The sequence below is a fragment of the Magnolia sinica genome, chromosome 4 (assembly GCF_029962835.1).
Source record: "Magnolia sinica isolate HGM2019 chromosome 4, MsV1, whole genome shotgun sequence".
In the NCBI taxonomy this organism is placed as follows: Eukaryota; Viridiplantae; Streptophyta; class Magnoliopsida; order Magnoliales; family Magnoliaceae; genus Magnolia; species Magnolia sinica.
The window spans coordinates 95,180,394-95,195,449 of record NC_080576.1 but is presented as its reverse complement, the minus strand read 5'-3'; the positions used below and the strand labels follow the sequence as shown (position 1 = coordinate 95,195,449).

The following is a 15,056-nucleotide window of genomic DNA, read 5'->3' as shown; positions in this document are numbered from 1 at the left end:
GTACATACCTTCCTTGCTAGCAGCCACATTTCGTTGAGTCATTTTATCAAACAGTTGGTGAGCAACATCAATGGCAAAGTAACCGAGTCACCAAACTAGTTCGATCTGAGTTCGATTTGAGCTGGATTCGATCCGAGTTGAGTTGAGCTGGGGCCTGCTCGAACTCATTTTCGAGCTCAAAAAATCAGCTTGACTCGACTGGAACTCATTTTCAAGCTCAAAAAATCAGCTCGACTCGACTGGAACTCAGTTTCGAATCGAGCTTTTCGAGTCGAGCTAGCTCGGTTCGTGTATACCCCTACCAATAATGAAGCATTATGAGACTGGGCCTGAATTTAAGGCCCAATGAAGATTTGGGAAATTCAAAGCACGTGAGATGGTGAAACTTCTGAATGAGTGGGTGGCCCACAAATGGAGCCACACACGTGATGGAAAAAGAGAGAAGTCTCTCTCTCTCTCTCTCTCTCTCTCTCTCTCTCTCTCTCTCTCCTAGGGATGGGGATGCCAAAGCCTCTCTATGCTCCATCTACCTCAACTTAGAATCTATTTATAAGGAGAAATCAAGGTTTTAAAGGGAAACACAAGTACAATATTCACTGCAATAAATTTTGATCTGCCCTATTAAGCAAAGTCTAAAAGCCTACCTTATTCATGAACTCAAAGTGACCAAATCCTCCTACTTGTCGCCACTAATCTCATTTCGGTATAAAAGATTGATCGCCAAATCTTAACCAATGGATGTCCCATCAAGCGAGATCAAAACAATTTAACAACTAAAAAAAATCAAAAAGATCAATAGTTAAAATCTATCGGTTAAACATTTAAAACAAGCTAACTAGCTTTAAAATCACTCGATGGATGATAAATAAAATAAAATTAAGACCAGTCCACAAAATCTATCCGAGGTAATCTAGTGGTCTCATGTTGGAGCACGTAGGCTTCCACCACATCCCAATGCATGTGCTCGATCACACTTGTATGCCTGCACTAATGTGACCTTGCAGGGCGAGCTCAAAACACTAGGACCATGAAGTCCCAATATGAAAGTTTAAGGATTAGTTAAAGCTAGTGCATGATCAAGTCGACCTGGTTTAAACATGGTGGACCTCCTAAACCAGAAACTGATGTGATCCTCCAAGGTGAGTCTGTAGTGAGGCGTAGGACCAAGAACCCGTTTACGGGATGAACAATCACATTCCCCTTGTGGGCTCGAGTAACAAAACATAATGCTCGATGTTGGGAACCTTCCATCAAAGTCACCTCCAGTTTCTAGACATAAGGACCAATTAAACCTTTCATGCATTGACCACTCCTGCTACTATAGTCATGGATACTAAGATTCATGAACTGCAACTCATTTGGCCAATGACCTCTGTGTCCAAAGTCATTTTTTCCCTAGGACACCAGAGGAAACCCTCCCATTTAATCTACAAAATATTCACATTTTTCATTAATTCTATACATACAACTAATTGAGGTGACAGAAAATATTTCATTAATATATAACCAATTACAAGCAGAGTTACTACAACAGCAGGTGGCATATGAGTAAGACAAAAAAGGGGATAGTTGTGCTGTCTATTAAACAAAAGGGAATGCCAAGAAGAACTGTCAAAAAAAAAAAAAAAAACGAAGGGAAACAATAGGGCTGACCAAGAAGCAGTTGCTGAATGTGCCACAGGAGTTCCTAAGCCTCCCATGGGAACACCACAAAACCTACCTAGGAAAAGAAGGGACCCTGCTTCTAATGCAAGAAGCCTGGCCACTTCAAGAACAAGTGTACATCCTTAGAGGCAAATATGGTTTGAGCCCATGCTGTAGGTAAACCTAATTCCTCATATATTACCATGTTGTTTGTTTTGTAAATAAACTCTGTATTTGGACCCACTAGCTGATGTTGTCTTGACTGTGGCCAATTCCTTTAAAGGGTTTAAAAAGGTTAGGAAGCCTAAGGAGGATAAGCTTTATTGTTGATAAGCTAGGAAGATAAAGGTCGTAGACTCTTAGGTGTAGGAGGATTGAAACTAAAGCTGGATGGAGGGAAGACGATGATTCTAGACAAGTGTCTTTAAATTCTTGGGATTAGAAGAACTTTGATTTCAGTTTCAACACTTCTCAGATTAGGATATACCTTTTGTTTTGATTTTTTTTTTCATTTCGTAAATTTTACGAGGAAACTAGTTCTATTTGGTATTTTGGTTAATGGTCTACATGTTATTTCTTATATTACCCTACACAATTATGCCTTTAAGAATTCTTTTGATGCCCTAGTTGTTCATTTTAAAAGGAGATCAAGACAGGACAATGATCCCTTATAGTTTGGCATTGCTGCCAATGCAGACTGGCTTGAGAAATTGGCAAAAAGGAACCACTATCAAAACTTTACGTTGAGTCCTTAACCCACCTGTGAAGCCTGTTTATAAAGCAAGATGACCAGGAAACCTTTCCTGAAATGGAATGTAAAGAACTTCTCCAACTCATTCATTCAGATGTTTCGTTTCAAAACTATATTTTTTAAATTATAAATATATAAATATGTATATTTCAAAAACTTCAAAGAATGTTATGCAAGAATGATGAATTTGAATTTGATAAGTAGATAAGTGCATGTATTAGGGCCGAGCAACTTGAGATCAAGGGCCGTCTCCTTCCGATGTGGTCATAGGGTCTAAGGTAAGCCTTTGAAAGCTTGGGAGGTTTCTACGCTAGTGAAGTGGTCATCTGGCACAAATGTGACACTGATTTCTCAACCGGTCACACTCTCGGATCATTTACTCCTTTCTAAGTTGGCCCACTGTAGATCACATGCACACAAAGGGGATGATTAGCAGATGTTAGACAAGAACCTTTAATGGAGCCTAAAATATGGCAGACCAAGCCATTGCTCATCTCAATGGATGGCTGGCCGCACTACTCCCTCTCCCCCTCCTCTCTTACCTACTCCCTTTCTCCATTATGTTCATCACTCTCCCACATTATGTTGCAGACATGATCATGACCTTGGGGGGGAGGTTCATCATCCCTCTTTGTGGTTGGTTGATTTAAGCAAACCTCCTTCTTCTTTTTTTTTTCCTGGTGTTTCGACTCCCTAATTCATTCCATTGTGAAGTGTTGCTTGATCGTCAACATTAATCTAACCATCCCATTGCCTAATAATTTCGTGGTCAAATTTTCCTTTTTTTTGGAGCCTTTCATTCATCTTCAATTAGATCTGCAATCTTGAATCAATGCTAACATTATACAAGCCCAATTCAGTGTTTTGGCAAAAGAAGGTGCTAGTTGTGAGCTTCTTTGCATCATGAATTCTCTCCTGATCCGGCTAGAACCACCACCCAAATAATTTACCACCAAAATCAAGCACTATTTGATTCCAATGGCACATGGAATATGCAAGTAACATGTGCAATGATTAGAAAGAAGATACTAAAGAAAACCAAACCACAAACTACTAAAGAACACAAGATATATGTGGTCCACTAGTTGAGCTATATCCATAGGCAATCTGACAAAGAAAAAATCAACCATAATAAGGAGAAACTACAAAGAACAAGGTATAGAGAACTTCTCTCGAGAAGACAACAAAACCCATTTTGAATCAAAGCTTAGAAAGAAAACCCTCAACTATTGCATATGCTAGCAATAAGCCTTCACCTCGATATGAAGACCTTGGAGCACTCTTGAGCAATTTTTGAATAAACCTTGGAACCCTTAAACCTTGCCTTCAAGAAGAAGAACCCCCGTTTGAACCCTATCTTGATGTGTGTAAGGAAAAACCCACTCAAATTCGTAACTCCACCATTTCACCAATAAAACTTACCCTCGAAGCTTCTTTTTCATTAGTGAAATACCAAAAATACCCCTCCAAGGGTGCAGAAACACTTGGGCCTTGTTTGCTTATGCATAACATGAGTTATATGGACTTAAAAGGTGGTTAAAACTTAAAACCATAGTGATTTTTGTATCACTATTTTAACATTTCCCTCTCTGGTTTTGTTTACCCGTATTCTACAGTATAGAAAGATACAAGTTATATATGAATGATTCAATGCCCTTATAGGTTATAAATAAAATAATAAATAGAACATACAACTACACAGAAATGAATGGGATTTTATGTTTAGTTATACGTTCTATTTATTATTTTATTTATAACCTATAAGGGCATTTAATCATTCATATATAACTTGTATCTTTCCATACTGTAGAATACGGGCCTTGTTTGCTTATGTATAACATGAGTTATATGGACTTAAAAGGTGGTTAAAACTGAAAACCATAGTGATTTTGGTATCACTATTTTAACGTTTCCCTCTCTGGTTTTGTTTACCCGTATTCTACAGTATAGAAAGATACAAGTTATATATGAATGATTAAATGCCCTTATAGGTTATAAATAAAATAATAAATAGAACATACAACTAAACATAAATGAATGGGATTTTCATTGAAATTGCACCTCACTAATTTGGAATTTACATCCCAATACCTTTCTAAGTCATCTTTTCAATAAAATACCTCACTAATTCATGTAGTTTTCATTCCAATACCTTCCATTAGCCTTTTCTATCAACCAACAACTGCCAGAGAAAGTGGCTGATTTCTTTGTAAATCATAAAAATCCTAACTATAAGCCAGGTGGTTGATTTTGCATCCCTGATCATCCATTAGATATCATTTAATCAACTTTTAGAACAATGATCTAGTGTCTTTTGTTTTATAAACCATGTGAAGTGGGTACCAGTACCTGACAGTTTAATTTCAGTAAAAATTTGCTACTTGAAAGATGTTTGCGTACATGTGTATCTGCCAGAGTATCAAACCCCTTTCATGGAACAGGCTCGCAAAAGAGAAACTTTGATACTCTCATAAGCATGCATGGCCATCTCACACGTCCTCCAAAAGGCTTTCCTGCTCTACAGTCGATTCGGACCCCGTTTCACATGAACAATTGGATGTAATTCCATGTACAGCCCATGAATCAGATGGACTCTGATAATCTGAATTGGTGCATGGCCCATCTAACGATGGGACCCATCAGATGAACAGCTGCGAATACTGAAACATGGGCCCACCTTTATCAGTTCTGAGCAGAACAAAAAGACTCACTTCTTTTGAAATGGAGCATCATATAGTTACCTCTTCTAACAGTAATTCTATAAGCAATGCTGGACCAAATCAAGGCCATAAATCTGTCAACAACAGGCTGAATAGAACTTCGAACATTGGAAAAATGCATCTGATTTTCACTGTACAATGTATCATTCTCTAACTTGGCAGAAAGCATGGACACTTCTAGTAAAAGAATAAAGAATAATACATGCTCATTTTCCCAAGGACAAACCTTGCTTCTTTGATGACATGATGGCCCTCAGTGCATCTTTGACATAGGGGTATCTGAATGAGAAACCCAATTCTTTGGCTTTCACAGGAAGCACCTTTTGCCCGTCCAAAACCTGCCATTCACCATAGCCACAAAGTGACTCAAGGGGTCATTCATACTTTCTTTATTCACCATTATCAGAACAAAAATTAAGGAAAAATGTGAGGGCACAGGAACACTTACAATGGTGGCACCTTCACCAAGGACTGCCTTGAGTGCGAAGTCCGGTACAGGCAGCCACGAGGGGCGGCCCATGACCTCTCCCAACTGCTCGCACATCTCTGTCAATCTGACTGGGTTTGGTGCAGTCCCATTGATGATACCTGACATTTACTAGACTATTTTTAAAACCAAAATAACAATCCTCCTTTCAAGAAAAGAGTAATAAATCAGTTACTACAGAGCTGAACAGACCAACCAAACAAAACACTGATGATGGCATATAGATTGTTTGTTTCACAAGAACTGTTATAGACTTATAGTGAAAAACTCAGCAATAAGCAGGTGACTCTTTTTAAGTGTTTGGAAACAACATATGTAAGCAACTCAAAATCTTTTCCAGAGCAATACAAGAACAATCAAATATTTCTGTAAGTTGGTGTGTTTGGATTGGGGGAAACCAAAAGAAGGGATAGAAAACTACGAGGGTGACATAAGCAGAAGGAAAAATGACATCACCACTAGGGAAAGGAAACCTTTCACACCTGTTTATTTTGTCACAGAAATTGTCCTGGAAAATGCTTTTCCTTTCCATTTTCCAGTGTTTGGGTTGCAATTTTTAAAGGAAAACTACTTTTTCCCACCAATTTTATCATTTCAAACATTACATCAAAGGAAAACCTCTTTTGACAACAATCAACTTTTTGGAGAAAAAGGTTTTACTCACTTTTAAGAAAGTAAATCGATTCCTCCTTATGTTCTCAAATAGAGGAAACATCACATCTAAGGAATTTGATTTTGATTTAGTTTTCCAAGGTTTTCACCCAATCCAAAACATTTCCTTGAACCCTGTTAGAAAACCGTCACAGAAGAAAAAAAATAGGGACTTTATTTAAAATGAAAAGACAGCAATACAAAAGAGCAGCCAAAAAGGTCGCTGCTGCAAAACAGCAGCTGCAAAAACACTGAACAGCAATACGTAATAGCACCATACACCAGCTAACCCAACCTCATATTACATATGGATATTGATAAACAAACTCTACCTAGAGACACCATTCTTAGACAGAGTATCCATCTCCTCATTTGCATCTCCGGGGACATATGAGAAAAAGATTTTTCTGCCATTACAAAGATCGAAAATCTCTTCTACAGTGTTTGCAACATGCTAAGATCGAGCCCATCTGATTGCATTAATGGAATACCCTTCCACAATCATATTCCAATAGCCTCTCAATTGTAACCTTGATAGCCTGGAGCATAGCTGCTGCTTCCACGCAATTTAAGACATGCATGGTGGTTGGCCCTGAAAAAGAAATGAAGCAGCTTACCAGGTAATCTCTAATTATGCTGCCCATTCCAGCTGAGCCTAGGTTCCCCAACGAGCTGCCACTGAAGTTAAGCATGACACAACCACCATGAGGATGAAGCTATTTGACCTTTGGACGTCGGACGACCCAGACCCAATTTAAGGACCTCCTTCCACCTTGATTTAACCAATTGGCTTGAGATACCATGCTGATTCCTATCAGCCTTCATCCAATCGAAAATGCAACTAATGACCTTACTGCTAACTCTTTCTGCACGGGAGATTTTGAAAAATGATATAATTTCTTTTCAATCAGATACATCAGCAAACCACATGAAATGTCACCTTCCAGTGTAAATGCCCAACCGGACCCACGGCACAACACGACCATTTGGGGAATAATAGCTCCCTCACCAAACTGGGAATTTCCCAAATAATGCTGGTTGAAAAAATCAGTCCATATCCTTGTTGAGAAACTACAATGCATCATCAAATGGGGAACATTTTCCTCATATGCATAACATAGCAAGCATCTGTTAGGAAGCTAGTGCTCTCTATTTTTTAAGTTGTCCAGCATAAGGATTTATTAGGGATGCAGTCCAACAGAAGGAATTCAACTTCAGCAGAATGGAAGAGTGACAAACAAGGAAAGGAAAGGGCTCCACGGGGTATGAAATCTGATCTAACCTGTCAAAAAAAAAAAAAAAAGATTCCATTTGCTTCAGCCTTGTGACACCCCGGTCCCTGCTCCAATGTGGGCGAGCGTGATGTGGGCGGGGCTGGGTGCCTGAGCGAGCTACTGTTGCAGGTGATTGTGGACGGAACTCTATCCCACATCGCTTGGGCAGTCGTTCGAAGTCTTGGCTATATGTGGAGGCTCTCCCTTAACTATTGTGACGCGTTTTAAAGCCGTGCGGGGGAGACCCCAAAGCGGACAATATCACAATGGTGGGGTGGGTCGTCTCATTTGGTATCAGAGCCGAGGACGACTCTGTTCCAACGGTTGGAGATGGAACACCTGCAACAGTAGCTCGCCCAGCATGGTGGCTCGCCCAGGCACCCAGCCCCGCCCACGTTGGAGCAAGGACCGGGGCGTCACAAGCCTCCCACCATTTGGCACTGCTTCATATTGGAATATAAGTTTCATTCCAAGAACCTTGGTGAATAAATTTGTGATTTGATCATGAGATGAAATATATGCTTCATTCTTTCATGATTATTAACAATATGTATTGTAGCTTGATTGTCGTGTGTAAAGACGTTAGAACTTGGAACTTCGAATGAAGCCTTGAGTAGGATAATTGACAAGGGGGCGAAGGAGAAATTGCTGAGGGGCTTTGCTATATATAATTCCGAGTTTCAACTGACACATCTTCAATCTGCGGATGAAACGCTCCTGCTTTGTAAGGCCGATGAAGATTTGGTGGAAAATCTGTGCATGATTATTGTATGTTTCGAAGTAGTGTCGGGGCTCAGAATTAACATCTTTAAGAGTGAATTACTGGGAGTGGGCTTATCCAAGGAAGAAGTGGCTTCTTTTGCAAGTTTGTTTGGGTGCAAGGCAGGAGACTTTCCGTCCATTTGCCTTGGGCTTCCTTTATGTATAGGTAAACCACCAAAGTGTGTATGGGATAAGGTGATTGAGCGGTTTGTCAAGAAGTTTCGCAATGGTGGACTTGATCTCTATCATTGGGGGGAGGAATCCTCTTATTAAGGTGACAATGTCAAATGTACCGATCTATTTTATGTCTCTGTTTAAATGCCTGAAGTCGGTGTTAGCGAGGTTGGAGAAAATTAGAAGAGATTTCCTTTGGAAGGGAACAGAGGATAAGCATAAGTTCTATCTTATGAAATGTGAGGAAGTGTGTAAGCCTCAGGATCAAGGGGGTGTCGGTTTAAGAAGCTTCGAGAGAATAAATGATGCTTTGATAGGTAAATGGGTGTGGAGGTTTAGGGTGGAAGAGGAATCCTTTTGGAATGAGTTAGTGGGTAGAAAGTATGGAGTGGATGATGGGGGATAGTGGATTCAATCATCATCTTTGTATAGGTCCTCCTCAGTGTGAAGAGTGGCAACTCGTATTAGGAATAAGGTGTGGGAAGGTGTTGGGTTCTCTTTAGGTAATGAGCTAAAGATTAAGTTTTGGGATGACATTTGGGTGGGGGATCAAAAATTTATACTCAAGAAATATTCTGTTCTAAGGAGTACACCTTTCTCCCAGTATCCCCTTTTGTCATGTTTAAGAACACTAAATTATAACTCACATTAGACTCCATGCTATTCCACAACCAAGATTGACTTTGGGCATCCTCATGCATCCATTGTCTATATCTAGGATCAAATTCCTCTGGTTTAGGACGGTGAAGTACTAATCATTTTAGTGGGCTAAGAGGAATACCTCAACAGACTTGGCCCATAGAAAATAATTCTTTTCATTCAATTTCACATAAGTTATTGATGTATTGAAGGAAGGTCATTGCATTTCCCCAAGAGATGAGGAACCAACAACTACACTTTTGGGTTCCATAGACATTCCACAATCGATTTAATTCAACACCAATGGAAAACACTGATCATAGAGGAAGATCTAGACACAACCACGCGTCCAGAATAACATAACACGGATTTCTGATCCGTTATTACTTTAATCCATGTCAATACCATTCCCACATTGCACACAACTTTACGGTGAGAATATTCTACCAAATAATTGCATCCACACAATGCAACCAACATAAATGAATAATTTTAAATATCACCTTATGAAAAATCAACAAGCCTTCATTATTTGTCAAGGCATTTACACTCCTTTTTGTGAGCGCTTCCTTCTACTTGAAGAACAACACAGAAAACATACTTTCTGCCCAAAAGAACAGCAAAACATGCTTCCATTAAGGTCCGATCAGTCCCCTACGCCTTTGGAAGGATCCCAAATTAGATCCAACAACTTGGGGTGGAATGGAAAGGATTGCAGGGCCTGAACCACTTCTAGAATAGCTTTGATACCATGTAGATTTGTATAAAGATGGAAAAGAAGAAAGGAAGAGAGAAAGAGAGAAGGAAGATCGGGAGAAGAAAAGAGGAGTTAGGGTTACACACCCCCAATTCCCCTTCATACTTAAGTGATAGAAAGCAAAAAAAAAAAGGACAAAACCATCCCCAATACAAATATCATTATATCTAACATATCCCAACACCAAAAAGACTAAGCAATAAGTGCGTCATAGGCCTATACCAATAACCGTTAACGCTTTTTTTTTTTTAATACACACACTCACACCCACACACACCATAGTGGAATTTCACCACAATGGGTACTCGAACCCATGACCTCATGTTGAAACTCTTGTGAGTCTACCACTGAGGCATGAGTAAGGACCCAACCATTGACGCTTCTAATATACTAAAATAACTTCATACGTATGGGTACCAACATATCAATGCATATTTTATGTGTTGGAATTTGAAATAAACTATACATGAAAAACAGATGAATTTTGATGTCTATGGGAAATAAATTATCTTTTCATTCTTTCTACATCACAATTACAAACTGAATAAGTTAAAGACTTTTGCCATATCAGCTAAAGATCCTAAGACTTTGGATTGATCTCTAGATAGTTACAATATAAGTCCAAATTTAACCAGTTTTCAAACCTTGAGATATCAATAGGCATTCATCAACAAAGCAAGTCAAATTGATGCACAACACCCCAATGTTTGAGATTTAATTGTATTCACTTTATTCAAGAAATGGATAACAGTTCAACATTCACTTTAATGAATACCACTTACCTTTATAAGATGGGTTTGATAAAGCCTCATAAATGAGGTTCACGAGGTCATCCAAATGAATCCAGGAAAACCTGCATCCTTACACCATTAATTGATTATTGGAGAAGCAAGCAAGTAAAACCACATTAGGATCACAACAAACTATGATTGATTTATATTAGCACTTACATTAAAAGTGAAAGTATTGCATGGCACATAATTTAATATCTTTCTACAGGTAGAATTTTACACTTTGTTTTATATAACATGCAGTGGGAAAATAAGATGTGATCTCCATTGACATTATCAGCCATCGTCTATATCATATTGATGAATCACACCAGTTGTCTGTTATTCATATATACTTCATTTACCAATGAGCAGAATTTATTACAAAGAGAATGGACTACACCCAGCAAGATCATCATCATCATATAAGCCAAATGCGAATTAATTGAGGTCAGCTACATCATACATGAATCCTGTTCCTCCATTCCACTCTACCAAGGGCCAGACCTTAGTATCCCAAAATATAAAACATACAAACCAGCCACCTCCTTGTCTAGGAGAAATGCCCTTCCACTCTGGCACTCCCTACTGAAATCAACCTTCTTATAACCTACAAACTCCTCAAGGACCAACATAGAAGAAGCCACAACTATTGGTGGGATTTGTAACTGACATCGTATTATTACAGTCTTTCCAGACCATCCATATCGTAGCTAGCAGCACAATCTCCAGAGACTGTTTCTTTCAAGTGTCCCACGATTTTCAATCCATTGCCTTTTTTTCATATTTGAAAGTTAGACACAACAGATATCTTTCAAGCTTGTAAAAAATATGAATTAAGTGTATGATTTCATTATCATCATCAACAACACTGAACTTGTGTTGATGTTGTTCAAATTGCCCAACAGTTTCCATCTGTCAAGGTCGGCCAAATGGTTTTGTAAAATTTTCCCTTAGGGGGGGGTTCAGGAATGTGGAAAACCTTAGAAATGAAATCAGTTTCCATGGAAAACCTACTTTTTCCACCATTGAGGGCCAAAAAAAAAAAAAAAAGTAAGATGGAAACCAATTTCCTATTTGCAGCTTTTCCTCCAAAACTATGGACATTCATATCACCCAAAAAAGAATGTCAAATCGATTCTCGATTTAGAGAAGACAAACAAGGTGAGTGTTCAAGATGACCGAATGTGAATCCACGTGAAACTGAAATCCAAAACAAACAACGGAAGGAAAATCGAAATCTATGGTTTTCCATTTCTTGAGGGTTTCAGGTTTCTTTTCAATATGCATGTTTAGTTTTCCTCCATTCAAACCCCCCTCAAGCTTCATGAGCATGCATTGATTACACAACATTGCAGATGTACATCTCCACTTCATCCGCCCACTCTTAACTCTAGTATACGTCCTCATCAATTTCTCCATCCTTTTGGAAAAACAGAGACTAGTTAACGAAACAAATCACTTTGAGAAATCTCTTTATGCATCAACTTTAATTAAATCCTTGCCTCTATAATTGTCCCACTAGAGTTGCATTCCAAATATGCTAATTTTTAAGCATGTAGATTGTAGAGTCTTCCTCCAAAGCTTCAATCTAGCATTCACTCCCTCGTCTCATCAACCATCATTACATCATCCACAAACAACAAACACTTATGGAGCGTGATTTCATCATCATCATCTAAGCCTTATGCCCTTATCCCAACTTACAAAAATATTGTTCCACCAATCCACTCTATCAAGGGCCATATCCTCAGAAAAACCATAGACATCAAATCTTTTCTTACTACCTCCACCCACACCCTTTTGGGCTTTCCCCTTGCTCTTTTATAGACTTTAACTTGAACCAACTCGCTCTTAATGCAGTTCTTATCTCCGATGCACACGGCTAAACCATCCAAGACTACTCCCCATCATCTTATTACCTATTGGTGCTGCTCCTAATTTCCCTCAAGTGCCCTCATTTATAACTCTAGTTACCTCGAATGCATTCATTTCTAATTTTATCCTTCCTCGTCTTGCCATTCATCCATCTCAATATCTTCATTTTAGCTACACTCATTCTATAAACGTGTTGTTCCTTGACTACCCATCATTGTCCTATAAAGCATAGGTGGTCTTATAGTTGTCCTATAAAATATCCCCTTCAATTTGATTGGTACATGCAATAATCATATAAAACTGAAGGCATATCTCCACTCCACTCATCTCTAATTCCATAAGCAACATCCTTTTTCAATCTCTCATTTATTGTGAGTAATCTACCCAAGATATCAGAAATGGTCATTTTGGGGTACTCTTGGCCATTAATCTGCACCAGTACCTCATTTTCTACTCCTATTATTACTAAAATTGCATCCATATATTCTTTCTGTGTCCAGATAATTTTAAAACATTTAGATTCTAAAGCATCTGTCCATAGTTCCAGCTTTGCATTTACCCCGTCTCATCCTGTCGATCAAAACTATGTCAATGGCAAACAACATACACAACAGGACCTCTTCCTGTAAATGCCTCGTTAACTCATTCATAACCAATGCAAAAAAATACAGTCTCAATGATGACCATTGGTGTTGGCCTATTGTAAGTGGAAACTCACTTTTCTCTTCTCTACTGTTACTCATATTAGCTACCACTCCCTCGTACATCTCCTTAATCCTGCCAACATATCCTTTGAAGACTCCTCTTTTTTTCTTTTTCTTTTTCCCAAAACCCACCATATTATCTAAATGGGGACCCTATTTTATGTTTTCTATAAGTCAATAAAGACCATGTGGATATCTGTTCTCACCCTGAACTTACGACTGTTTAAGTAAGAAAATAATCTCAATGGTTCACCTCCCTTGCATAACTGCAAACTGATTTTTTGATACATTTGTTCCATGCCTAAATCTTTGCTGCATCAGTCTTTCCTCAAGTTTAATATCACAATAGTTGGTGCAGCTCTGTACGCCTCCATTATTCTTGTAAATAGGCACCATAGTACACCTTCATTCTTCTGGCATTTTTTTCATTCTTACAATCTTATTGAGCAACATAGTCTACCAAAATAATCCAATCTCTCCTGCACACTTCCAGACCTCTACTGGTAAACATATGGTCCTATCTTAGGGACACTGATTTGCCAAACAAAGTTGATTATAAATTTTATTTAATCAATGAAGTGAGAATCACGAACAAAATTTTGTTATATGCAAATCTACATCTAAGTGTTAAAACACCCTTTAGGTATTCTAGACTGTGAGACTTGATACTCTGTTCCACAAGTCAAAGATTGATATCCCATATAACCTGAATATCTGTGCAGGACTCTACAGATTATATTGTGATGTGCAAGTGTTAGTCATTGAAAAGATTGACAAATTTCAAAAGACATGGTAAACAAAACTTCTAAATGCACTAAACCATAGAGATCTGCATCATTACCACTGTTTTCCAGTCCCCAAAGGTCCACCAGCAAACATCATGAACAGAGGAATCATTTTGGCTGTACAAAGTCAAACAAAGGAATCAATAGAAATGTGCCCCAGATTTGAGTGACAACAACACAATAGATTATCATTAAATTTCAGAAAGTGTAGTTATGAAGTTGGATAAAAGAACCTGGAGAAGCAATATTATGAATTCAAATAGAAAAGAATAGATAAGCATGAAATTCCAGTTTTATTTTTTGTCCTTCCAAAAACTTCCATTTTAATGCTGACCAAGATATCAAGAACAAAAGTAAGATCACCATATTCTAACCAGAATTAAAAAGTGACATGCTCGTTGAAATTTAGTGCCCATGCAACTGTAATGATATACAGAGGGAAATGATCCTTTATAGGTGTCAATATGGTAAGTTACCATGTCAGTGCCTCATATGGGGCCCACCATTCTGTTTGTGTGGTATATGATATCCAAACCAGGCATCAAGTGCATCTGCCATGAAAAACACCACATGCAAAAAATAAGCCTATCCAATCATCAGGTGGGCCCCACCATGGAAAACAAGGGACAACCACCCAAACATGTCCGAATTAACATGGTCCCCGCCGTGGTGTGTGTATGGCATTTAACCAGTCAAGAAGGGTCGCCCCACATAATAAAATAAAATTAAAAAAAAAAAATCCCAAAAATCAAGTCGATTTATCATCATCATGTGAGTGATCACATGAATTTGGAGATTTATTGTTTTTCTATTGTTTGTTATGGTGGTCCACCTAATAATTGGATCGACCTGATTCTTGGGCTAGATAATTTTCATGGGGGCACACTGATTACACAGTTGGATGTCATGCCCAATGTTCGAAGTATCGGTATCACTACAAGTTTCGCTAGCCAGAGATACAGAAATAATATCGATATCGCCGATAATATCGTTGATAACCAGAAATGTGGGGAAACATGGGAAAAACGGTGGAATTTTCAGTGAAACTTCAAGAAATGTT

General features: G+C 38.5%; 1 protein-coding gene across 4 annotated transcripts in view; it reads right to left on the bottom strand.

The window, feature by feature from the left end:
* Positions 1–5,129: 5,129 nt before the first annotated feature.
* The window catches only part of LOC131243414 (epimerase family protein SDR39U1 homolog, chloroplastic), a 110,670-nt gene continuing 100,743 nt past the window's right edge, over positions 5,130–15,056 (bottom strand). For all 4 annotated transcript variants that reach the window (XM_058242773.1, XM_058242772.1, XM_058242771.1 and 1 more), the window contains 4 exons: positions 14,053–14,113; positions 10,642–10,712; positions 5,564–5,703; positions 5,130–5,453 (listed from right to left, as the gene is read on the bottom strand). In XM_058242773.1, coding sequence (XP_058098756.1) covers positions 5,322–5,453; positions 5,564–5,703; positions 10,642–10,712; positions 14,053–14,113 — 404 coding nt within the window. In that variant the 3' untranslated portion in view covers positions 5,130–5,321. The remainder of the gene's footprint in view (positions 5,454–5,563; positions 5,704–10,641; positions 10,713–14,052; positions 14,114–15,056) is intronic.